Source organism: Benincasa hispida, chromosome 5 (genome assembly GCF_027475165.1).
Source record: "Benincasa hispida cultivar pf3 chromosome 5, pf3_genome.v1.1, whole genome shotgun sequence".
Lineage (NCBI taxonomy): Eukaryota > Viridiplantae > Streptophyta > Magnoliopsida > Cucurbitales > Cucurbitaceae > Benincasa > Benincasa hispida.
The window spans coordinates 66,332,991-66,353,437 of record NC_143482.1 but is presented as its reverse complement, the minus strand read 5'-3'; the positions used below and the strand labels follow the sequence as shown (position 1 = coordinate 66,353,437).

General features: G+C 38.0%; 3 protein-coding genes across 4 annotated transcripts; all 3 read left to right on the top strand.

The window, feature by feature from the left end:
* The first annotated feature begins 4,903 nt into the window (after positions 1-4,903).
* Positions 4,904-9,356, top strand: GTE4 (global transcription factor group E4). 2 transcript variants are annotated; one of them, XM_039031896.2, is made up of 6 exons: positions 4,904-5,086; positions 5,339-7,255; positions 7,347-7,386; positions 7,474-7,581; positions 7,777-7,847; positions 8,779-9,356. In XM_039031896.2, exons 2-5 carry the CDS (start codon positions 5,441-5,443, stop codon positions 7,824-7,826), a joined length of 2,013 nt encoding a protein of 670 aa, XP_038887824.1. In that variant the 5' UTR covers positions 4,904-5,086; positions 5,339-5,440; the 3' UTR covers positions 7,827-7,847; positions 8,779-9,356. The 2 variants fall into 2 exon arrangements, with proteins under 2 accessions (XP_038887824.1, XP_038887823.1); XM_039031895.2 differs by having other exon boundaries at positions 4,906-7,255.
* A 681-nt stretch (positions 9,357-10,037) lies between these two features.
* Positions 10,038-19,515, top strand: LOC120077728 (diiron containing four-helix bundle family ferritin protein, putative (Protein of unknown function DUF455)). The gene is made up of 7 exons (XM_039031700.2): positions 10,038-10,708; positions 11,218-11,459; positions 11,536-11,632; positions 18,312-18,495; positions 18,596-18,677; positions 18,772-18,841; positions 18,948-19,515. Exons 1-7 carry the CDS (start codon positions 10,298-10,300, stop codon positions 19,017-19,019), a joined length of 1,158 nt encoding a protein of 385 aa, XP_038887628.1. The 5' UTR covers positions 10,038-10,297; the 3' UTR covers positions 19,020-19,515.
* LOC150036356 (uncharacterized) lies at positions 13,158-14,363 on the top strand. The gene is made up of 2 exons (XM_090313799.1): positions 13,158-13,818; positions 14,136-14,363. The coding sequence occupies exons 1-2, from the start codon at positions 13,452-13,454 to the stop codon at positions 14,174-14,176; spliced, it is 408 nt and encodes a 135-aa protein (XP_090169925.1). The 5' UTR covers positions 13,158-13,451; the 3' UTR covers positions 14,177-14,363.
* Positions 19,516-20,447: the final 932 nt, after the last annotated feature.

Below are 20,447 nucleotides of genomic sequence, written 5' to 3'. Positions count from 1 at the left end.
TTGTGGAATGGTCACAAGTGTTATGACTTGTCACAGATTGTCTGATCCTGATCATTCGTGTTGGAGACATGCAAGCGGGGGTGTCATATACAAAGAGTTTGTATAAGACCTGACCACGAAGTGTTAATGTCTCTTTATATAACACCGTTCATGACAGAGACTTCACTCCACTAGGATGACCATAGGTAATATGACTTCAATCCTGAGTGAGTTGGGAACTCCTGCCATTGAGGGTGGTCCTTTGATTTGTATGGGTGCAAGTGGCTAGGTCGCTAATTCAAACCTACCATTTTTGGGGATTCGTCTGATTTGGGAGCTGGAAGCTCAGCTACATAGGATGGAATTCACTCCTTCCCCAAGGTAGGGGTAAGTAGATAGATAACTCCCTTAAGGGCTGATTCCAGGGCTTGAACGATGTGGCGCCATACACCTTCTAATAGCCTGAGAATAAAAATGAAATTAGGTTTATTTTGAATGGTTAGGAAAAAGATCGGAAGGTTTGCGTTGGTGTGAAAACGTAACTGATCGCTTAAATTCGAGAGCCTATACGATAGTCGCTCAGCGCCTACATGATTGCATACCTTGCACCTAAACGATTGCCTATCTAGCGCCTAAACGATTGTACACTAAGTCCTAAATAATTGGTTAGCTTTCCTAAACGATCATATAGTGTGTCGTGTTTGCTAAACAATCGCCTACTGTTCTCTAAACGATAAGCATTTTGCTATACAATAGCTTCATATTCTCTCCCACTTGCTTATCGCCTACACGATCAGTTCTTCCACCTACCTCTACCAAACTCTCTGAAGACCACGCTTTAGGTTCTCACTCCGAGAATATCTAAGGCTCCTTTCTGGTGGTGTCGTCTCCGCTGCGTTCGTGTGTTTACGGTTGTTCGTGCTGCTGTAGTCAACGCATCTACTGGGCGTTGGTTGTTCGGGTAGAGGTCTTCCGCTGCATTGAGTTCCATAGTTAGAAGAGCGTCTTCAATGGTATGAGAACTCTCTCCCTTATTATTTTTGTTGTTCAAAGCATGCCGTTAATTACTGTTTGTTTGCATAACTGTGCGTTTGAATGTATATGGTGTATTTCGGTCACTGTGAAATTGGAGCGATCCGAACGCGCTCATGGAACTCTTCGTTAAGAGATCCTTCAATGTGAATAACTGACTAAACTCTTTAGTCACGGGAACTACCATTCGTTAACTGCTAGACACTCCACTAAAGACCGACAGCTGAACTCTCCTTACCAGAGATATATTATGTGTCCATCTTAACCAATCAGCAGTGCGATAACCCTTCACAGATCGCTCGTAAGTATAGCTGGGCCAATAACCGTTATGCTCCTATAGTTACATTTGTCTCCTTAAGTACCACTGATCCCTCTAATGAACATAAGTCATAGTCATACTATGACTGAGTCTTCTCTTCCAAAGAGAAGCTGTGGCCACTATGTTCAAGCCTCGGAATCAGCCCTTAAGGGAGCAATCTCTCTACTTATCCTTGCTTCAGGAAATGAGTGAATTCCATCTTGTGGATTGAGTTCCTAGCTCCCAGATCAGACAAGTCTCCAAAAAGGTAGGCATGTTGAGTTGGCAATCTGGCCACTCTCACCCTTACTAATCAAAGGATCGCCCTCAAAGGAAAGAGTTCCCAAGACACTCAGGATTAAGGTCGTGTCACCTATGGTCGTTTAGGTAAGATGCAAGTCTCTAGTATCAACGACGTTATATGCAGAGTCTAGTCATCTCGTAGTCCAGGTCTTATACAAACTCTTTGTATAGGACACCCCTACTCGCACGTCTCCACATGAATGGTCAGGATCAACCATCTGTAGTAGTTTACAACACTTGCAAACCTCTACAAAGTGGACCGTATCTGTAGTGTTACCAGGATCAGATATCCCACCTTAATCCTTATACTACATACCTATTTAGGTTATCACTTAAGGCATGATCTACTTGTATATCACATATACATGCTTAAGTTCACATTAAGATAACCAAGGAGCTTTGTTTATTGGATATGAGTAAATGTCATAATTAAATAACACTTATTTTATTCATTAAACAATGTGTATCTTTACAAAACAACAAGACTCCGGGAGAATTAGGACACTAATCCTAACAGACCAGACATGTGTATGGCTAGCTTCACCATCCTGCCAATTGGAATAATGGTAACCATTTACTGCACTTCTGAATAGGAATTCATTAGTTGACTATTATATGTTTTTAATGTTTTTTTCGCCGTGTAGAGTCACCTAAATTCTCGAGATAGTTTCTAAAACCATATTAAAAACAAGTCGACTTTGCATGCTGCTGTAGCATGGGGGGAAGAGACGTTATCGGATTATGTCATGGGTAAATTCAATGTCAAGTGGTCAGATATGGACTTCGTGTATATGGCAACAAACATCGATCAACATTGGATGCTGATTTCATTCGATCTAAATAGAGGCCGGTTGTTCGTATTTGATTCACTACCGTCCATGATATTAAATAAGAAGTTGGAGTCTTTCCTTGAATCGTTGACTTACACCTTACCATCGCTTCTTCACTACTATGATGAGGTTTATAAACATGTCCTATGCCTATAAACTTGTCTTTGATTAGTTCACCAACTACCGTAGCCGTTGTTTGTCTATGGTCATGAATTAAAATTTCAATAGAACATGTGTGCGACCGCATATACTTCATGATCTTAAATATGTCACACCCTGGAATATTTACTGCACAAAGGCTCCACTTACAATTATCCTCTATACATTTGACAGTAAACAAAGACTTAATTGACTTCTTTACCTTATATTCAAAATTATTGTTTATGGACAAAATAGACAATCTCATTTTTAAATCATTCTTACTCAAAAAAATTTGACCAACTTCAACATCTGTCTCAGATGAAAAGGTACCAGGCATAATCAATTCCCCTCTAGACATGAAGACATGAAATTCAATTATGTTGATCTCTCAGTAATAGCCACTGCAGGTCTATGCACCTCTGAAGGATCACAATCCATAGAATTCAATCCTATCGATCTTTCATTATCAACCACGAAAGGCTGAGGGACCACAATCCATAAAATTCAAGCCTATTGATCTCTCATTACCAAGCACAGGTCCGTTACATTGAGTTTCTGTTTCCAAGTCCACTATATGAATGTTGTCATTGCCTATTGATAATGTTGATGGTTGAGTGTTCATAGACAATGAAATATCACCATCTTCTCGATTAAGCTCATATGATACCTCGTATTGTCTGTCTACACCTATACCATTATGACTCATATTCACATTTTCGTTGTGGTATGATTTTAGCGTTATATATAGTTGAACTTTAGAAAGATCGTCCTGGCAAAGAATGAAGTAAACATCACTGTCCTTCCATATGTACTATGGAGGGGCTTCAAAGTCAAGCTTATATTTAACTCTCGTAACAACATCAAACTCTGAGCAACTTACATTTGCAACCCTGTAAATGTGAGCTTTAAGTTCTTCATATTTCAAGGTAATAGGCACAATGATTCCTGTTAGCTCGCCTCCAACATACAAATTTTGGTTATCATCCCAATTACCTCCGTATCGAATTAGTACACACTTTTCTGTCATCCTACAAAGCAAGAGAACATTTTTTATTAAGCAGATAGTAATACACATGGATCTCTCTCGCTCTCGCTTTCGTTGTATCTCGCTCTCACTGTATCTCACTCTCACGACTCTCGCTCTCGTTGTATCTCACTCTCGTGCTGTCGCTCAATCTCACTCTCTCGTTGTCGTTCAATGTCGCTCTCTCTCTCCATCTTTCTCGTTGTCGTTTTTTTTCACACCCCCTTCGTTATGCTATTTACATTGTCTATTTCATATCTTTTTTGAGACCACATTTCTACAAACACCAATGAAACCAAGTTCAAGAAAAGTCTGTTCCGTTCTGAAAACTCTGTTTGGTTCCGAAAAACTCCGCTTTGGAAAACCCCGTTCAACAAAATGACAGTTCAAATGAAGTTTAGATTTTAAAGAATTCACCATTACATATTTTGCTGTGTGTTAAATCAAGTTGTAGACAGATTTCGTGAAAATTGTCAAATCGATCATATAGTGACAAACAATCACATCACGATGGAAGATAAACAAACAGCGAGAGCAAGATGGTTATCAAGGGAAATTCTTGTAATCTCATACCGTGATAACGTCAACAGAAGGTCAATTAACAGTTTTTTTTAAAAAAGGGATCATTTAACATTATGGATCTAGATATTGGGTCATTGGCCCAAATTTCCCGCTAGGTTGGACATGAGGCACGTGCACAAAGGAGTTAGACAAATCGAAGTAAAACAAAATCACATATTTGCCTAAAATCAAACTCACGACTTGTTGATACAAATGCCAATCAGACCAGCAATATTATTCAAAAATCAGTTTTGAACTTTAAAATATATGTATTATCAGTTAGTTCAATTATTTATTTGTGAAACCTATCCTACCAATTTCATTTCTTCCACTCATACTCACCATGGTTTTTTCCCTTTTTTTTTTTTTTTTTTTGAATAATTTAATTTTTAAAATCAAAATTAAATTGATAACGTGAGATTTGGAGGCAAAAATCAAAATTTCGTTTGATTTTCCCATGGAGTGGGAAGCCAAAAAAAAAGAAGATGAAGATAAATAACGTAAAATAAACTCCGCGCGAATGGGCAAAACTCTTCAAAATTTTAGAAACCAAGCTCCCCGCCATAGACCGACTTAAACAACCACAACGCGCGTAAACCACAATCGTCCAACTATATCCTCCTCATTGGAGCGTGTTCCACACATCCGAAACCACGCGTGAGTCACCGTGTCCCATAACTATAGTGATACTTCACGGGCACGACTTTTATGTTGGGAGTCCCACGCGCGAGGTTCATTTCATTTGAGTCGACGAACCGAACAGCCGCCGTACAGCTGTACACTTAAAAACATTCAGAAATCAGTTTAGAGAGAGAAACTCCTCTGTTTCTAGAGAGAGAAAGTGCTCTCTCGTTTGAGAGACGACTGCAAGATCCGGAAGCACTCAAACAACGAATTTCCCCTGCTTCAAACCCTACTGTAAGCTTCCGTTAAGCTCCTTTTTTTTTTTTTTTTTTTTTTTCCATTCATTCTTCTTCTTCTTCTTCTTCTGGAGTTTGTAGCTGTGTTATTAGGGTTTGATCGGAGGTATTTTTTATGTTAATGGGTTTTTAGGGATTAGGGTTTTCTTTTTCTTTTCTTTTTTTTTTTCTTGCCTTTTGGTTTAAGTTTTTTTTGTTCATTTCGGATAATTGAGGGCTTTCTTGGCCTTGTTTTCTTGCAACGGACAAGTGTTCTATCTTTTTCGGACAAGCTTCAGCTGGGGTGTTCTGTGTGTGTGTGTTTCCCTTTTTGGGAAATAGGGTATTTAGGGCTTTTGGTTGAGTTTCATGTATGGCTTCGGGACCTACAGTTGGCGAGGAAGGTGTGGGTGATGGTGTTAGAGAGAAACAGAGGTACGTGGAGAGTAAGGTGTACACTAGGAAGGCCTTCAGAGGCCAAAGGAAGAACAACAACAACAATAACAATACAAATTCAATTGCTGATATAGTCACAGCCACGACTTCTGCTGTTGAGAATAAAGAAGATAATGATAATGATCGAAATAAGGAAACTGCTACCGCTACCGCTACTGTCCCAACCACTGACACTGCTACTACCACCACCACCAATGACAATAACGATGCCAATGTCAATAGTAACATTAACCATGACAAAGATAACAATTTGGTTGAGCCTCTTCCTTGTACTACGGTGACGGAGGACAAGAATACGACTCAGCAGCAGCTCATTTCGAGAATTGATGCAGCGTCTGATGATTCCTCGTGTCTCAATCGTCAGCATCTTGCAGTTGGTGATGCAGTGCAGAGCACTCGAGACCAACCCTCAGGAAATGGTGTTATGGAAGTGGCTGTGGAAAATCAAAATAACAGTAATTTGGCGTCAAAGTCTAAGCTGGAGATGCGAGAACTTCGGCATAAGCTTGAGAGTGATCTTGAGATGGTAAGAAATGTGTTGAAAAGAATCGAGACAAAACAGGTGGAGTTAAGCGAGTCTAGTAATTTTCATGGTACGGCTAATGAAGAGATGGATAAGGTTGGTGGGGACAAGCAGATTCATCCTGAGGTTGCTGCTGTTCGTGTGCCTCGTGAACCTTCTAGGCCTCTCAATAAATTGAGTGTATCAGTGTTGGAGAATAGTCAGGGTGTGAGTGATTATGTGGAGAAAGAAAAAAGAACTCCTAAAGCAAACCAATTTTATCGAAACTCTGAATTCATACTTGGAAAAGATAAGCTGCCTCCAGCTGAGAGTAATAAGAAGGCAAAAATGAATATAAAGAAGTCGGGTGGAGGAGAAATTGCTCATGGTTTTGGGATGGGTTCCAAGTTCTTTAAGAGCTGCAGCGCACTTCTCGAAAAATTGATTAAGCACAAGTATGGTTGGGTGTTTGATGCTCCTGTCGATGTTCAGGGTCTTGGTCTGCATGACTACTACACCATCATCAAGCATCCAATGGACCTAGGAACGGTAAAATCTAGGCTGAACAAAAATTGGTACAAGTCGCCTAAAGAATTTGCTGAGGATGTGAGACTTACATTTCGAAATGCTATGACATATAATCCCAAAGGACAAGATGTCCATGTAATGGCAGAGCAATTGTTGGCAATATTTGAGGATAGGTGGGTTATTATAGAGGCAGACTATAATCGAGAGATGAGGTTTGGATCAGACTATGGTGCTGCTCTTTCCACACCTACTTCCAGAAAGGCTCGTCTTCCACCACCACCACCTCTTGACATGAAACGAATATTGGAAAGGTCAGAATCTACCACGTATCGTCTAGATTCCAAGAATAGACCTTTGAGTGCTACGCCCTCAAGTAGAACACCTGCTCCAAAAAAGCCCAAGGCAAAAGATCCTCATAAAAGGGACATGACTTATGAGGAGAAGCAAAAACTCAGTAGTAACCTTCAGAATTTGCCTTCTGAAAAACTGGATACCATTTTACAAATAATTAAGAAGAGAAATTCAAATATTTTTCAAGATGACGAAGAAATTGAGGTGGATATTGATAGCGTGGATGCAGAGACGCTCTGGGAGCTTGATAGGTTTGTGACAAACTACAAAAAAAGTTTGAGCAAGAACAAGAGAAAAGCTGAGCTTGCACTTCGAGCAAGAGCAGATGATGAACACAATACTGCCCGAAAGGTAAAACCCTGAATAAAATTGTGATGTATATTGTGATATTGTGCTATAAAGTACTAAAGATGGATCCTGCTGTTTTCTTTTACCAATCCAGGCCCCCGTTGTGATGGAGGTCCCAAAGGAAACTAAAGCAGGTGGATAAATCATTGTGTCAGGTTTTTGAATCTTATTTTCTTAGTTTGTCTATTTACTAAATCCCAAATTTAAAACATTGTACACAGATGAAAATATTGTTTCATCGTCAGTGCCCGTTCAAGGACAGGGCAATAGTAGGAGTAGGTCAAGTAGTTCAAGCAGTTCTAGCAGTGATTCTGGATCTTCATCTAGTGGTATGACTATTTTGGTTCTTTCTTATCATTTTTAAACTGAAGTCATTCCAATTATTTATTTCTGCATTCCTGAGGCTGGCATTTTAGTAATGTATTTTTGTTGAAGCTCTATTCTTATTCTTATAGCCTTATTAACTGGTTTTTTTTTTTTTTTTTTTTTTTTTTTTTTTTTTTTTTTTTTTTTATGAATTACAGATTCAGATAGTGAAAGTTCTTCAGCATCTGGATCTGATACAGGGTCTTAAAGGGCTTCAAAAAATCTTCAGGTTGTGCTACCTAATTAGTCTGAATTTCTGTTTCATATAAATCTTTGGATCATGTTCTTGTTCCTCTGATGAGTTCTTGGTTTCTGGATCCCTTCTTCATCTGCTATGTTCTAGTATAATCGTAATCTTGGTGTAGTTGAGTTCAATCACCGTTGAGGTTAGATAAATTTATTTGTTCAATATCTCGATCGAACTGGATCAGAAGGATTTTGTGTTTAACCAGGAAAGGCTAGAATTCTTATAAGAGGCAAAATCTTATCTTCTAATATATATATACACATAGTATTTTAATTTTGTAAATTCAGGGGTAGATTAGAGAACTTTAAAATTTCAACTTTGTATATAATTTTTTAAATCTAGGATGTCTCCTTTCTTCGTTCTGTCCTTTACTTCAACGTTGGGGTGTGAATTAAGATTACTATCTAATATGTTAAAGTCTTCATTGTTGGCCACTTGTCTGAGAAAATTGTGAAATCCTCACCAAACATCTCTTGAAGCTATACGTATTAAATGCTTTGCACCCGGTGATTTTAGTTTTAGTTTAGTTTATAGTTATAAATAAATTCTTTATGTAATTAAAATGGTATGATTTTAAAATATATTGAGTCTGTTAAGAATAAACAAATTGATCAGAACTTTTACAAAAACAGACCAAATTTAATCGAAGTTGCAATACTCTGTAATTATTACTGTTATGCTGAACACTTCAAATGGTGAAATAGAGATTATGGATTTGCACATGACATGAAGATTTGAACTGAGATCTCTTGAGTTCATGAATTTGCACATGATATGAAGATTAAGAAGCTTATTCAGTTTCCCATTTCCCCCTTTTCTAGGATCTCCATATTATCTAATTTAAACTTTGTGATTGACAATTTTTAGTTAAAGGAATGAAAATCTTACCATGACCTTTTGTTTTCTTGGACAGATGTCAAATTTTTGAAGTCGTTGGCGTGTACTTCAGGCAGAAAGAACCCTCAGCTTTTCTGATTAAAATCCAAATAATTGTCGTGCAGGGTTGTAAAGGCGGCGTGAAGTCGATTCATGGTCAGCCAGTGGCAAACTGAGTTTTTGATGTTATATTGGAGAGAAGACTTCACTGCATACCACCCCCCATGTAGCCATTTATTCATCCTCAAATTTGTATAATATTGTAGTAATCTGATCGATTAGTCCCTCTTGCATAGCACCTGTACATTGCTAATCAATTGCTGCCATCTCTATTGTTTTTTTAGTTCAAATCCTCCCCATCCCCTTATTATTAGAGTTTGTAAACCAAATGTCAGTAACAGCAAAAAGGAGTTGGTGGGTAAGCTTTGAAGATTCCTGGAGGCTTGTATCTACCCTTTTATGGATGCCATATTGAATGTAAGGATTGTGAGGCACTTCCATAGTGTTTGCAAGGGCTGCTGTTGCTGCTGCTTGTGTTTTTAGTTGTAAAGGATTAAGAGAAAAATATGATTTTGATTAGATTCTGTATGGTTAATCGAGTTAGCCTTTTGTCAAGTGCTTGCATTTCGTATGATTTTTCGCATTATGCTTCTTCTGATTCATTGAAAATGTTAGACTTCAGTCTCTAGGAAATTGAAATAGTGATTCATTGAATGTATTAGACTAAGTTGCTATATGACCTCTACCTTTTAAAAGGTTTCAAAAGTACCTTGGAAGTAGAAATTTGTTAAAATGTTGGAAGAAATTTTAGACTTACAATTAGGAGGTAGTGATATGAAACTGAAATGGGCTAAAAAACTTATCTACCTATTGTTGGTCTCAATTTTCATTTAAGATTTTAATGGATTTCTAATAGTTATGAAACATTGAGGAGAGATTTGAACGAAATATTTGTACTTTTAAAATATGATAAAGTTATATAATTTAACCTCTGAAAGATAAGATATGCTTACCTTGCCAAGTTTGCTGTATCAAGTTAGATCAATGAGCTGATTGTCTTGCTAATGGTTTATTTATTTCATTTTGGAAGGGTCCTTGGTTCAGTTGTGTTCTTTGCAATGTGCTGCAACGATAATTTTGTCTTGCGCCTCAACCGAACTTTAAGGTGGGCAATGCATAGATTGTGGATACACAAATTGAAAATTTCTATCTTCGTTAAGACTCTGGAGACTATTGGATGGGCTATTTTGTCCCATCTTCTATCTTCTATCTAATTACGTTAATTATTTGATATTTGGTCTTGATTTTGAGACATCTTCATCGTTTTTCTGTCAAATCTCTCGTAGTTGATTTTGATTGTATTTCAAAATCAATTTAATCAATAAAAATTAGAGGTTAAATGTCGATTCCAACGATCGTCGTGATGAACATAACTCAACTTTTCAAAGTTAATTTATCCATTCCAATATATATATATATATATTTTTTAATGAGGTGAGCATAAATATGAGCATGACCACACAAATTTTGGCGCGGTCCGAATTGGTATAGGAAGAATGATGCAGCGTCTTCGACTCAAATCTCTACTTTTATGGCCTACTCTTCGCTCTTCTTCCTATCCCCATCTCCATTCTCAAACCCTCAAACTAAATTCCTCTTCTCTTCAATACACGCCTTGGTCTGGTATCAAAGCTTGGAGGCAGAGTCCCCTCAATGAGAATCGATTTTGGGGACCCAATGGACCAGAGCCTCTGGCTGAATCATCATCAACTGGGTTTCTCTTTGACAGCCGAATCGAATCGGCTTCGTCTCTTGCGGAGTTGGGTGCATTGGTTCTCTCTACCAGTGACCCTTTGACCAAATCCATACTCTCTCATCTTGCTTACTCCAGATGGTCTCAGGAAGATCTTCCCATTGGTGTTTTTGATGCTCCTTCCCGTCCTGCTCGGCCCCCTGTGCCGAAATTGGTTAGTTTTCTCATTTCCGGCATATGCTTTTCTTTATGGAAAATGTTCGATTCAATTCTTAGAATAAACTGTTATTTTTGTTTGCTTGATGTTGAACTTGCTCGAGGTTATGAATTTGATTCGTTATTGTGATTTCACCACTACACAGAAATAGTAATAACCTTCTTAAAATCTGCCGTGATAATGTATTTCATGATTTATTCGGAGAATTGTTCTTTCCATCTCCTCTGCTTTTGAGTTATGCAGTGATTTTGAAATGATTAAACTCGTTTAAAATCATTTAAAAAACACATTGATTTTAATATTCGATGCTATTAAAATTGATTTTCAGTGACTAAAAGCATTTTTTTAGAGATTTTGAAAAGGACAAAAGTGACTTTATCCATTTTAGAATCATTTTCAAATATGCCTGGCAGTTTCAATGAAATATTGATTTTAAATAGATGAACTTGCTTTCATGGAGAAGAATGAAAGAAGGTTTAAAAAGTTGTCTTTTAATCGTTTGCTAGGTCTCCCCAAAGGAAATTCCGGCTCCTAAAAACGCAGGATTGCCTCTGAATGCTTATATGTTACACAATCTTGCTCATGTTGAGCTTAATGCAATCGATTTGGCTTGGGACACAGTCGTTCGATTTTCTCCCTTCAGTGAAGTTCTTGGGGAGGGGTTTTTTGCTGACTTTGCTCATGTTGCTGATGATGAGAGTCGCCATTTTATGTGGTGTTCACAGAGACTTGCTGAACTTGGTTTCAAGTGAGGAGATTATAAACCTTGGGTGTAATAGTTGATATTTATTCGTAGTTACTCACCTTGATTACTTTGCTACAAGATATGGAGATATGGCTGCTCATAATTTGCTTTGGAGGGAGTGTGAGAAATCATCTGACAATGTAGCTGCACGCTTGGCAACAATCCCGCTCGTCCAGGTAAATTTGTGTCCATGCTTGTGGTTAGTTATTTGTTTCTTTATACAATGCTTGAATTCCTTGAATTTTCCGTGTTTCTGCTTTTGATAATCTAGAATTTTAATTTGTGAAAGTAGAAGGTTTAAACAGTGATTAGGAGAATTAAATCTTCAAAATGTAGTATAGTAAGTGTTGAAATACGTTGAATTAGCCCCAAGGGCATTTTTGTAATTTACACTATATTTGCTAAATTAGGGTTTCATCTCATTCTATTTATATCTGAGGTTGGGTCTATTGTAGGTATGACATTAAATAATAAGTCCTTTTCTATCGTGGTTTTTCTTCCCCGAATTAGGGTTTTCCACGTAAACTCCTTGTGTCATCTTCTTTCTCTTCTTTTTCAATATGGTATCAGAGCAAGGTGATGAAACTCTAGCCCCGATAGAAGAAACTCAGTCATCAAACTTGATAGGTGAAGGTACACTGACTAATGAGGCTGTGATTCCAGCAGCAGTTGACTGCTATCTCCGAACCATCATCCTAGGTGGCTCAGCCGAACAGATCCAGCTGGCGAGGCGAACAGCAGGTGGTGGGCTTGCTCTAGCCGGCGCGCCGATTAGCTTCCAGACTCAGCCGTTCCAGTCGAACACCATCGAGGAAGGTCCCATCGCTTCGCACGTTCTCCAGCTGGCGCACGCGAGCGGTTCACAATCGATCGGACCCTCAACTTCGCACGCGACCGTCTCAGCTTTGCATGTCCTCCAGCCGGGGCACGCGAACGATTTACAGTCGATCGGTCCTTCGGCGTCGCACAGAACCGCATCTGCACCAGACAATCGTGGGTTTGCTCCAGCTACCGGGTTGGGTCAGATCGACGCGATTTCTTCAACATCGCAGCTGATCACCGAGCCTTGTGTCCGTTACCCACCATCGCAGCCGTCTGGGAGCAGCGCCGGTCACGGGTTGCCGAACTTTGCCGTCGGTGGACTTCCGGCAGTAGCTTCTTCACAGTACCATGGTGGACAGCTTCCTCATGTGTATTCAGTTCAACCTCAGTTTCGAATGGGTGATTCCGTTGAAGAAAATCCCATGATTTTTGGATAGAAAAATTCCAGATCTGAATCTTATGGGGAACTCCAACAACAATTGGTTATTCTCCAGCAACAAATGGCCGCCTTTGGAGCCAAATTGAATGGCCATGATTCTTCCCCGATGTATTTAGAAAATCCGGTATCAATGTTTCTTACTCTCCTTACTACTAATTTTTTATCTGGAACTATAGGAAATTCTGCAGGAATGATCACGGGAGAGAAGCTGAATGGGCAAAACTACTTCTCTTGGTCCCAAACAATTAAAATAGTTCCTGAGGGATGCCATGAGTTTGGATATTTGACTGGAGAGATACCATGACCGAATCCTGGGGATCCTCAAGAGCGTGTCTGGAAGGCAGAGGATTCTTTGCTCCACTCAATGTTAATCAGTAGCATGAAACCACAAATCGGGAAACCTTTACTCTATTCAGCCACAGCCCGAGATATTTGGGATGCAGTCCGACAGTTATATTCGAGGCGTCAGAACGCATCCCGCCTGTATACTCTACGTAAATAGGTTCACGAATGCAAACAAGGGAGCATGGATGTAACGTCATACTTCAGCAAGATGTCATTGTTATGGCAAGAAATGGATCTATGTCGGGAAATCATCTGGAACTGCCCACAAGATGGAATTCAATACTCCAAGATAGAAGAGGTTGAGCATGTGTGATTTTCTTGCAGGGCTGCACCCCAAATTTGATACAGTTCGGAGTCAAATACTAGGGTAGAAACCAATTCCATCTCTCATGAAGGTCTGTTCAAAGGTTAGATTGGAAGAAGATAGATCGAGTGCAATGAATGAGCCAGGTGTTACCAATGTAGAGTCGGCTGCCTTCGGGGTAAAGTCCGCTGGAGCTGATGGTGACAAGCAGAATAGTAAAACACCCCCAGTATGTGAGCATTGCAAAAAACAGTGGCACACGAAGGATCAGTGCTGGAAATTGCATGGTCGCCCTCCAAATGGTAAACGTCGCCCTCCGAATGACAAGTTGAAATCTAGGCGTGCTCTAGTGGGTAAATCAGTTGAGGGGGCTACACAATCTCAGACACAGCCTCCAGTGACCAACCCTGGTGATTCAGGTACCATAGAGATCGGAACAGTTGCTCAATCAGGTAACCCTCAATCTTTTAGTTTCCTTGTTGAAGGGAATGAGTTATGGATTCTAGATTCAGGAGCTACTGATCACTTGACTGGCTCATCTGACTGGTTTCTCTCATACTATCCAAGCACTGGAAATGAGAGGATTCGAATTGCGGATGGGTCCTTCACTCCTGTTACTGGAAAAGGCAGACTGTCACCATTTCAGGGATTAACTATGCAAAATGTCTTACATGTGCCCAAAATTTCTTACAACTTATTATCAATAAGCAAAATAACAAAAGATTTGAACTATAGAGTTGTCTTCTCACCAGATACTGCTTTGTTTCAGGACTTGAGCTCGGGGAAGACAATTGGCACTGCCCGATATGATAGATGCCTATATTTCCTTTCTGTAGATGCTTTCTCCAGAAGCTTGTTTAGGACTAGTCTTTTATCTTCGTTTACTATGTCTGAAACAAATTATTTATTGTGGCATTTTCGTCTTGGACATCCTAGTTTTCAACATATGCGATATTTATTTCCTCATTTATTCCATAATGTGAATGTTTCTTCATTATTTTGTGATGTCTGTATATGTGCTAAACAACCTCGCGTGTCATTTGTTTCTCAGCCCTATAAACGTACCCAGCCTTTTCACCTGGTCCACAGTGATGTTTGGGGTCCCTCAAGCATCTCTACCATGTCTAGTAAACGGTGGTTTGTAACTTTCATAGATGACCATACCCGACTTTGAAATCAAGGATCTTGGTAGTTTGAGGTATTTTCTCGGGATGGAAGTGGCAAGATCAAAAGCAGGAATATCTGTATCTCAGCAGAAGTACACTCTGGACTTGTTAAAGGAAACTGGAATGATTGGATGCAAACCTATTGACACTTTTATTGAGGTCAATAGCAAACTGAAAAGCATTTCGGAAGGAGCTCCTGTGAATAAGGAGAGGTATCAACGCTTGGTAGGAAAACTGATTTACTTATCTCATACTAGGCCCGACATCTCCTATGCTGTGAGTGTGGTAAGTCAGTTCATGCAGAGTTCTTATGAGGAGCACATGGAAGTTGTGACTCGAATTTTGAGATACCTGAAGTCCACCCTTGGGAAGGGCTTGGTGTTCAGAAAACATGACACACGGAGCATCGAGGCATAGTCTGACTCAGATTGGGCCGGATCTGTGACTGATAGAAGGTCAACCTCAGGATACTATACCTTTGTATGGGGAAATTTGGTAACTTGGCGGAGCTATCTGTATTCCCTATGTACCTTCAGTCCAATAGGTTGTAGATGTTTTTACGAAAGGGTTATCGAGACAGACGTTTGAAGCTTGTATTAGCAAGTTGGGTCTTGCCGATATCTACGCCCCAACTTGAGGGGAGTGTTGAAATACGTTGAATTAGCCCTAAGGGCATTTTTGTAATTTATACTATATTTGCTAAATTAGGGTTTCACCTCATTCTATTTATATCTGAGGTTGGGTCTATTGTAGGTATGACATTAAATAATAAGTCCTTTTCTATCGTGGTTTTTCTTCCCTGAATTAGGGTTTTCCACGTAAACTCCTTGTGTCGTCTTCTTTCTCTTCTTTTTCAATAGTAAGTAATAGGCTGCTACCCTATGCTTGCTTCACTTATTCAAGCTCTGCCCCTTATGTTTTTGGTTAGGCATCCCTTTGGTCTTTGTCATAAGCAAATGGTATACTAATCAAATCCACCCGTCGGACTCAATTATTTTCTGGGCTCAATCTCAACTACATTATACCTTTACCTTCTCTCTTAGTTGGTGTCTTTTTGAGTAAGTGGGGAGGAGATATGACTGATTACTTTTTATCTTTGATGAATGTACTTTGTAAACATTTGGAGAGTTCATTAGGGCATCTTTAGTTCGTATAAGATATTTCTTCCTGATTTGAGAGTTTTCTTGACTTTTGCTTTTGGTTGTACCTTTTTAAGTTTAAACTAAGGTCTATCTGTCTTGACACTACGGAGCTGTAGAATTTCTAAAATGGGGAAGAACCACAGTGAATAACCAAGAGAACAGCAGTTTGAACAGTATAGTTTGTTCGGAAAAGTAAGACTAAAAAACCCTTGCCCAGATGGTGGGTGAGGGAAAAAGCATCTCTGGGTAAAAACAATAAGGAATAAAAAAGGTGATAAATTCAGAAAAGGATAGAAATTTGCAGATATAGAGTGGGCCATTACCATTGTAATCACATAGCTATATTTCTATGATCATGGACGCTAAATCTTGGAGGCATCAAAGCAATTGTAAGTCAAACCCATTCCTCGTCGGCAAGGCTTTGCTCAGATGTTCTAGTAAGGATTAAGGAAGAGGTTGATTCTTATGCAAGCATAAAGGATGAATGAAAATGAGGAAGCTTCTTTTAACTTTGAAAGTTGAATGCACAGAAGCATGGAAAAATAGAGATAATTCCAAGTTATGAAGGGTAAATCAAATTGAGGGGAAATACCTTACTTGTCACGGGAGGTGGTGATAAGGATTTATGATATGTGCTCATCGAACTACCGTTATGATTGATTGTTTGGAAGCTAGTTTAGAAATTAAAAGGAAAATTTGTTGATTTATCCGTGCTGAAGTAGCCATTGAGCATTCAAAATATGAGAGATTTATTATGCAAGTTGTGATGACTCGATGATTGAGATTGCTGGCTGAAAAAGTACACAAATATATGGAACTCCTTCAGATTAGAATGCAAAAAATCCTTCCTCCAATGTTGCTTTGAGATTTGATTATTTAGGGGAGAGAAAGTCTGGGAAGTATAAAAGATGAGGATGAATAACCCGGTGTGAAGGAAAGGATTACTAGAAGAAATGGCTTTTGAAAATACTATGGAAGAGGAACTGTCAAATTCAAACCAAAAGGAAGTGGAAAAGGTAGTGGAAAAGGTGGATGCTAATTTAATCTTAAACATGGCTGAAAGTTGAACAGTAGGTTGCCTTAAATGTAGATCAGAGAAAGAAGTGGAAGAAAATTAACAAACAGGCTAGAATAAAATCAGAAAGCTTTATTGGGGAAAAACGGTTGTAAAAATTTTAAGGAGGCTTGAAAGACTTAACTGAAATGAAAGTTAGTAAAAACAAGGAGTCAGACGAAAGAACAGGGACGACTCTTATGGGATTTTTATTGCTAAGTTTGCTTTGAAAGAAAGGGGCAATAAAGAAGAGAGAACAAAATCGTGAAACCTGTGAGAGAAGATAACAGTACATTTAATGATAGAGCAATATTTATTAGCTCATTAAAGTTCAAAACTAACTGATTGGAAGCAGTGAAAGATGAAGGAGAGGGGAGAACTTTTTAGGTACTTTAATAGTACATACTTCTTCAATTTACTATTTAATACATTATTAAATGATATATTGTTTTAATTCAAGCTCCCACACCACTTTTAATATTTTTTTATGGCAAATAATAAATGGAGGTCGTATGTAAAGTTTTTCACACTACTGTAATACTAAAAATTTTCTTGAGAAGAGGATCATTTTAGGGAGTCAAATAATTCTCTAACCAGATTGAACGTTACACAATGTTGAAAGTTTAAGATTCTATTAGACATAAAATTCAAATCTATAATCTAGTAGATCAATTAATTTAAAAAAAATTGAATTTTTTGGGACTAAACCAAAACTTGAAAGTTGGGGATTTATTAGACACAAAATTGAAACTTTATGGATTTATTAGATACAAAATTTAAGATTCAAAGATTTATTTGACAAAATTGAAAGTTTAGAGATCTCTTAGACACTTTTGAAAATTCAGAGACCAAATAGACACAAATTTCATCATTTAGGGAGTAAACTTATAATTTAACCTTTTATGTTTGCATTCACCCACGGAGATTGGAGGGGAATCTTTATTGGATGACAGTGACTACTTGTATTCTCCTAGAATGATCGTTGCTTCAATGCTTGATGCATCTTTTTGGTCAACCTTAACATTTCATTGATAACATGAAATTACAAAAAGGGTAAATCCGATCAAATGGATTGACAACAAAAACTTCTCCAATCGGTACTATCTCTTGGTCATTGATGTTGCTTTGAAGGAAGGAAAATATTGATTGAGGGTACAAATGGAGTGGGTCACGGGATATGAGTAGACGAGCAAACGAGCAGTCGAGCAGATTTTGGTCTGTTTCAGTAAAAATACATTAGCTCGTTCTGGTTGCTATTGCTTTTCTTCTATGAAAAATGCATATATGTATCTATAATCATCAATTGACCAAAAAACTTAAACTTATGGGTGAAGGTAAATTTAATATTATATCATCTAACACTCCCTCATTTGTGGGTTTGTAATATGTTGAAGATGTAACGAGTGGAAATCAATATTAACTGGGGAGGAAATAACATTGTAGGGGTTTGACCACAAGACCTCCTAGACCACTTGCTTTGGTACCATCTTAAATCACCAGTTGATCCAAAAGCTTAAGTTTATAGGTAAAGGTAAATTTAATATTATATCATCTAACAATGTATTTTATCTCACATTCTGCAGGAGGCTAGAGGACTTGATGCTGGGCCCCGACTAGTGAAGAAACTAATTGGCTTCGGGGATCATAGAACATCTGATATTGTAGCTAGAATTGCTGATGAAGAAGTTGCACATGTAGCTGTTGGCGTCTACTGGTTCGTCTTAGTCTGTCAGAAAATGGCACGTGCTCCATGCTCGACTTTTAGAGGTTCATATCCATCATCCCGTCAGTTTTTACTATTTCATTTGAATGATACAAGTCATAAAGCTTGCAATGCTGGATAACATCTTTGGTGGCACCAATACAGACTTGTTAAAAGAATACAACGTGGAACTAAAAGGGCCTTTCAATTATTCAGCTCGAGATGAAGCTGGCTTTCCACGTGATTGGTATGAAAACTTCCCATCTGCTTATAGTCGAATTTTTCTTCACCCAACTTTTCTGTAGCTCTTGTGACAATATACTACTGCTCACACTTTATAGGTATGACATATCAAACACGAATGTACAGGATGAGTCAAGTGGAAGCGCTAGAAATGAACAGCTATCTGTGGTACATGATCATTAATCTTACTTTATGTAATATGCTTGTAATTTTGTGAACCATGTTTAAGTGTTTGTTCTGTTTCGGTGAATTTTTGGTATCACTGTTATTTCAGGTTTACGATAGGCTCACTTCTTTAATATCCATGGAGTGCAAGAACTCCAGTCTGCATGGGCCTTCAGAATGAGATGTGCAATTCACCATTGTCCGGTGTTTTGGGAATGTACATTGCCATTGCTGTTATTGATTGCTGCATCGCTAAGAACCCAATAAAGTTTAATGATTCTGGAGCACAGTTTTGTATGGTTAGTATCCTGTTTTATCTCAGTCATCAAGATTAAGAGCATCAATTCGTCCCCAGACTAATGTAGAACTGCTTGAAGATCTCTAGATCTATCATTTTTTTTTTCCGAATCCTGTAAATTATGGTTATATACATGTGAAAATATGAAAATAAACACAATTTAATCTACCTGCCCAAGTCAACGACGGTCGTGTTTTAATTCTAATGTGAATGAAAGTTGAGGAGTATAGTTTTATATAGTTAGTTTTCTGTTTTATCTGAGTCATCAAGACCAAGAATACACATTGGTCTATGTACTATTCTTTAAATCATCCCTTTGAATCCGTAGTTTTTGGGAAGAAACATATGAAAAGCACAACTTAGAAACTCTTTTGATTCAGTTTCATGGAATTGAATTATCTATTTGCCCTGTGGATGATAGTCTCGGTCATGAATGGATGGATACGTCGGTGGCTTTCTGGCGTGAGAACAAACCATCAACTTTTGATATGATAATTGATGTTTTATTAATTGAGTTATACTATTTTGGAACTTTAAATCTTTGAATATGACTTGCTGCCGCAACAAAGTTGTTTAGAGAAGAAACCTATTTTGACTTTTGAGCTTTATCTTTATTATTGCACACGGTTTTGGAAATTTCTCTCGGATAAAGTTTGTCCTCTTTGATGATTTGATAGGTAATGGGATGTACAAAGGTATGGCCTTTTCTGTTGTTTGGTGTAACAGAAGCTTTCTCCCACTTTAATTCTAGTTCTGCATATGGGAGTTTAGAATTTCGGGATTTGCATAAATATTCATTTGAATCAAATTTGATTTGAAGTTCCGATCTCAGATGAAAGAGCTACTTTAACTGTCAGAATTATGTTAGAGATCTCTTAAATATTAAATTAAAAGTTTAATAATCTATTAGACCCTTTTGAAAATTTAGAAATCAAATAAAACAAATTCTATAGTTTAGAGACTAAACTTGTAATTAATCTAAATTAATATATTAAAAAGAAAAAATCAAACCAAAAGATGAATGGTTGATTAAGTCAATTTCATCGGTTATTTTAATTTTGGGTAGCACCCATGTATAGGATTTAATTAATTTATTGATTCTTATTTTACAAAGCAAAAACCTGTCGAAATGTTCTTAGAATTCCGAGTGTACGAATCGTGTTTTTCCTTTTCTTACGAAACACAGGATAAAATAATATAAATTATTAAATCAATATCTGCCAAGTGTAAGGGATAATCACACGGATACCCAAAATATTGGGTTGAAATGATATTTGAACTTTTCTAAATTTTAAGATTTTGTCCCGTTGC

What these genes read in the sequence shown, in the direction of transcription:
- GTE4 (XM_039031896.2), top strand. Translation starts at nt 5,441, where the DNA reads ATGGCTTCGGGACCTACAGTTGGCGAGGAAGGTGTGGGTGATGGTGTT. An exon ending in AACACAATACTGCCCGAAAG is followed by an intron (nt 7,256 to 7,346) that starts GTAAAACCCTGA and finishes TTACCAATCCAG; the next exon opens with GCCCCCGTTGTGATGGAGGT. An exon ending in TTCTGGATCTTCATCTAGTG is followed by an intron (nt 7,582 to 7,776) that starts GTATGACTATTT and finishes TATGAATTACAG; the next exon opens with ATTCAGATAGTGAAAGTTCT.
- LOC120077728 (XM_039031700.2), top strand. Translation starts at nt 10,298, where the DNA reads ATGATGCAGCGTCTTCGACTCAAATCTCTACTTTTATGGCCTACTCTT. An exon ending in CTTGCTGAACTTGGTTTCAA is followed by an intron (nt 11,460 to 11,535) that starts GTGAGGAGATTA and finishes CTTTGCTACAAG; the next exon opens with ATATGGAGATATGGCTGCTC. An exon ending in GCTGGCTTTCCACGTGATTG is followed by an intron (nt 18,678 to 18,771) that starts GTATGAAAACTT and finishes CACACTTTATAG; the next exon opens with GTATGACATATCAAACACGA.
- LOC150036356 (XM_090313799.1), top strand. Translation starts at nt 13,452, where the DNA reads ATGAAGGTCTGTTCAAAGGTTAGATTGGAAGAAGATAGATCGAGTGCA. An exon ending in CGGAACAGTTGCTCAATCAG is followed by an intron (nt 13,819 to 14,135) that starts GTAACCCTCAAT and finishes GCTTTGTTTCAG; the next exon opens with GACTTGAGCTCGGGGAAGAC.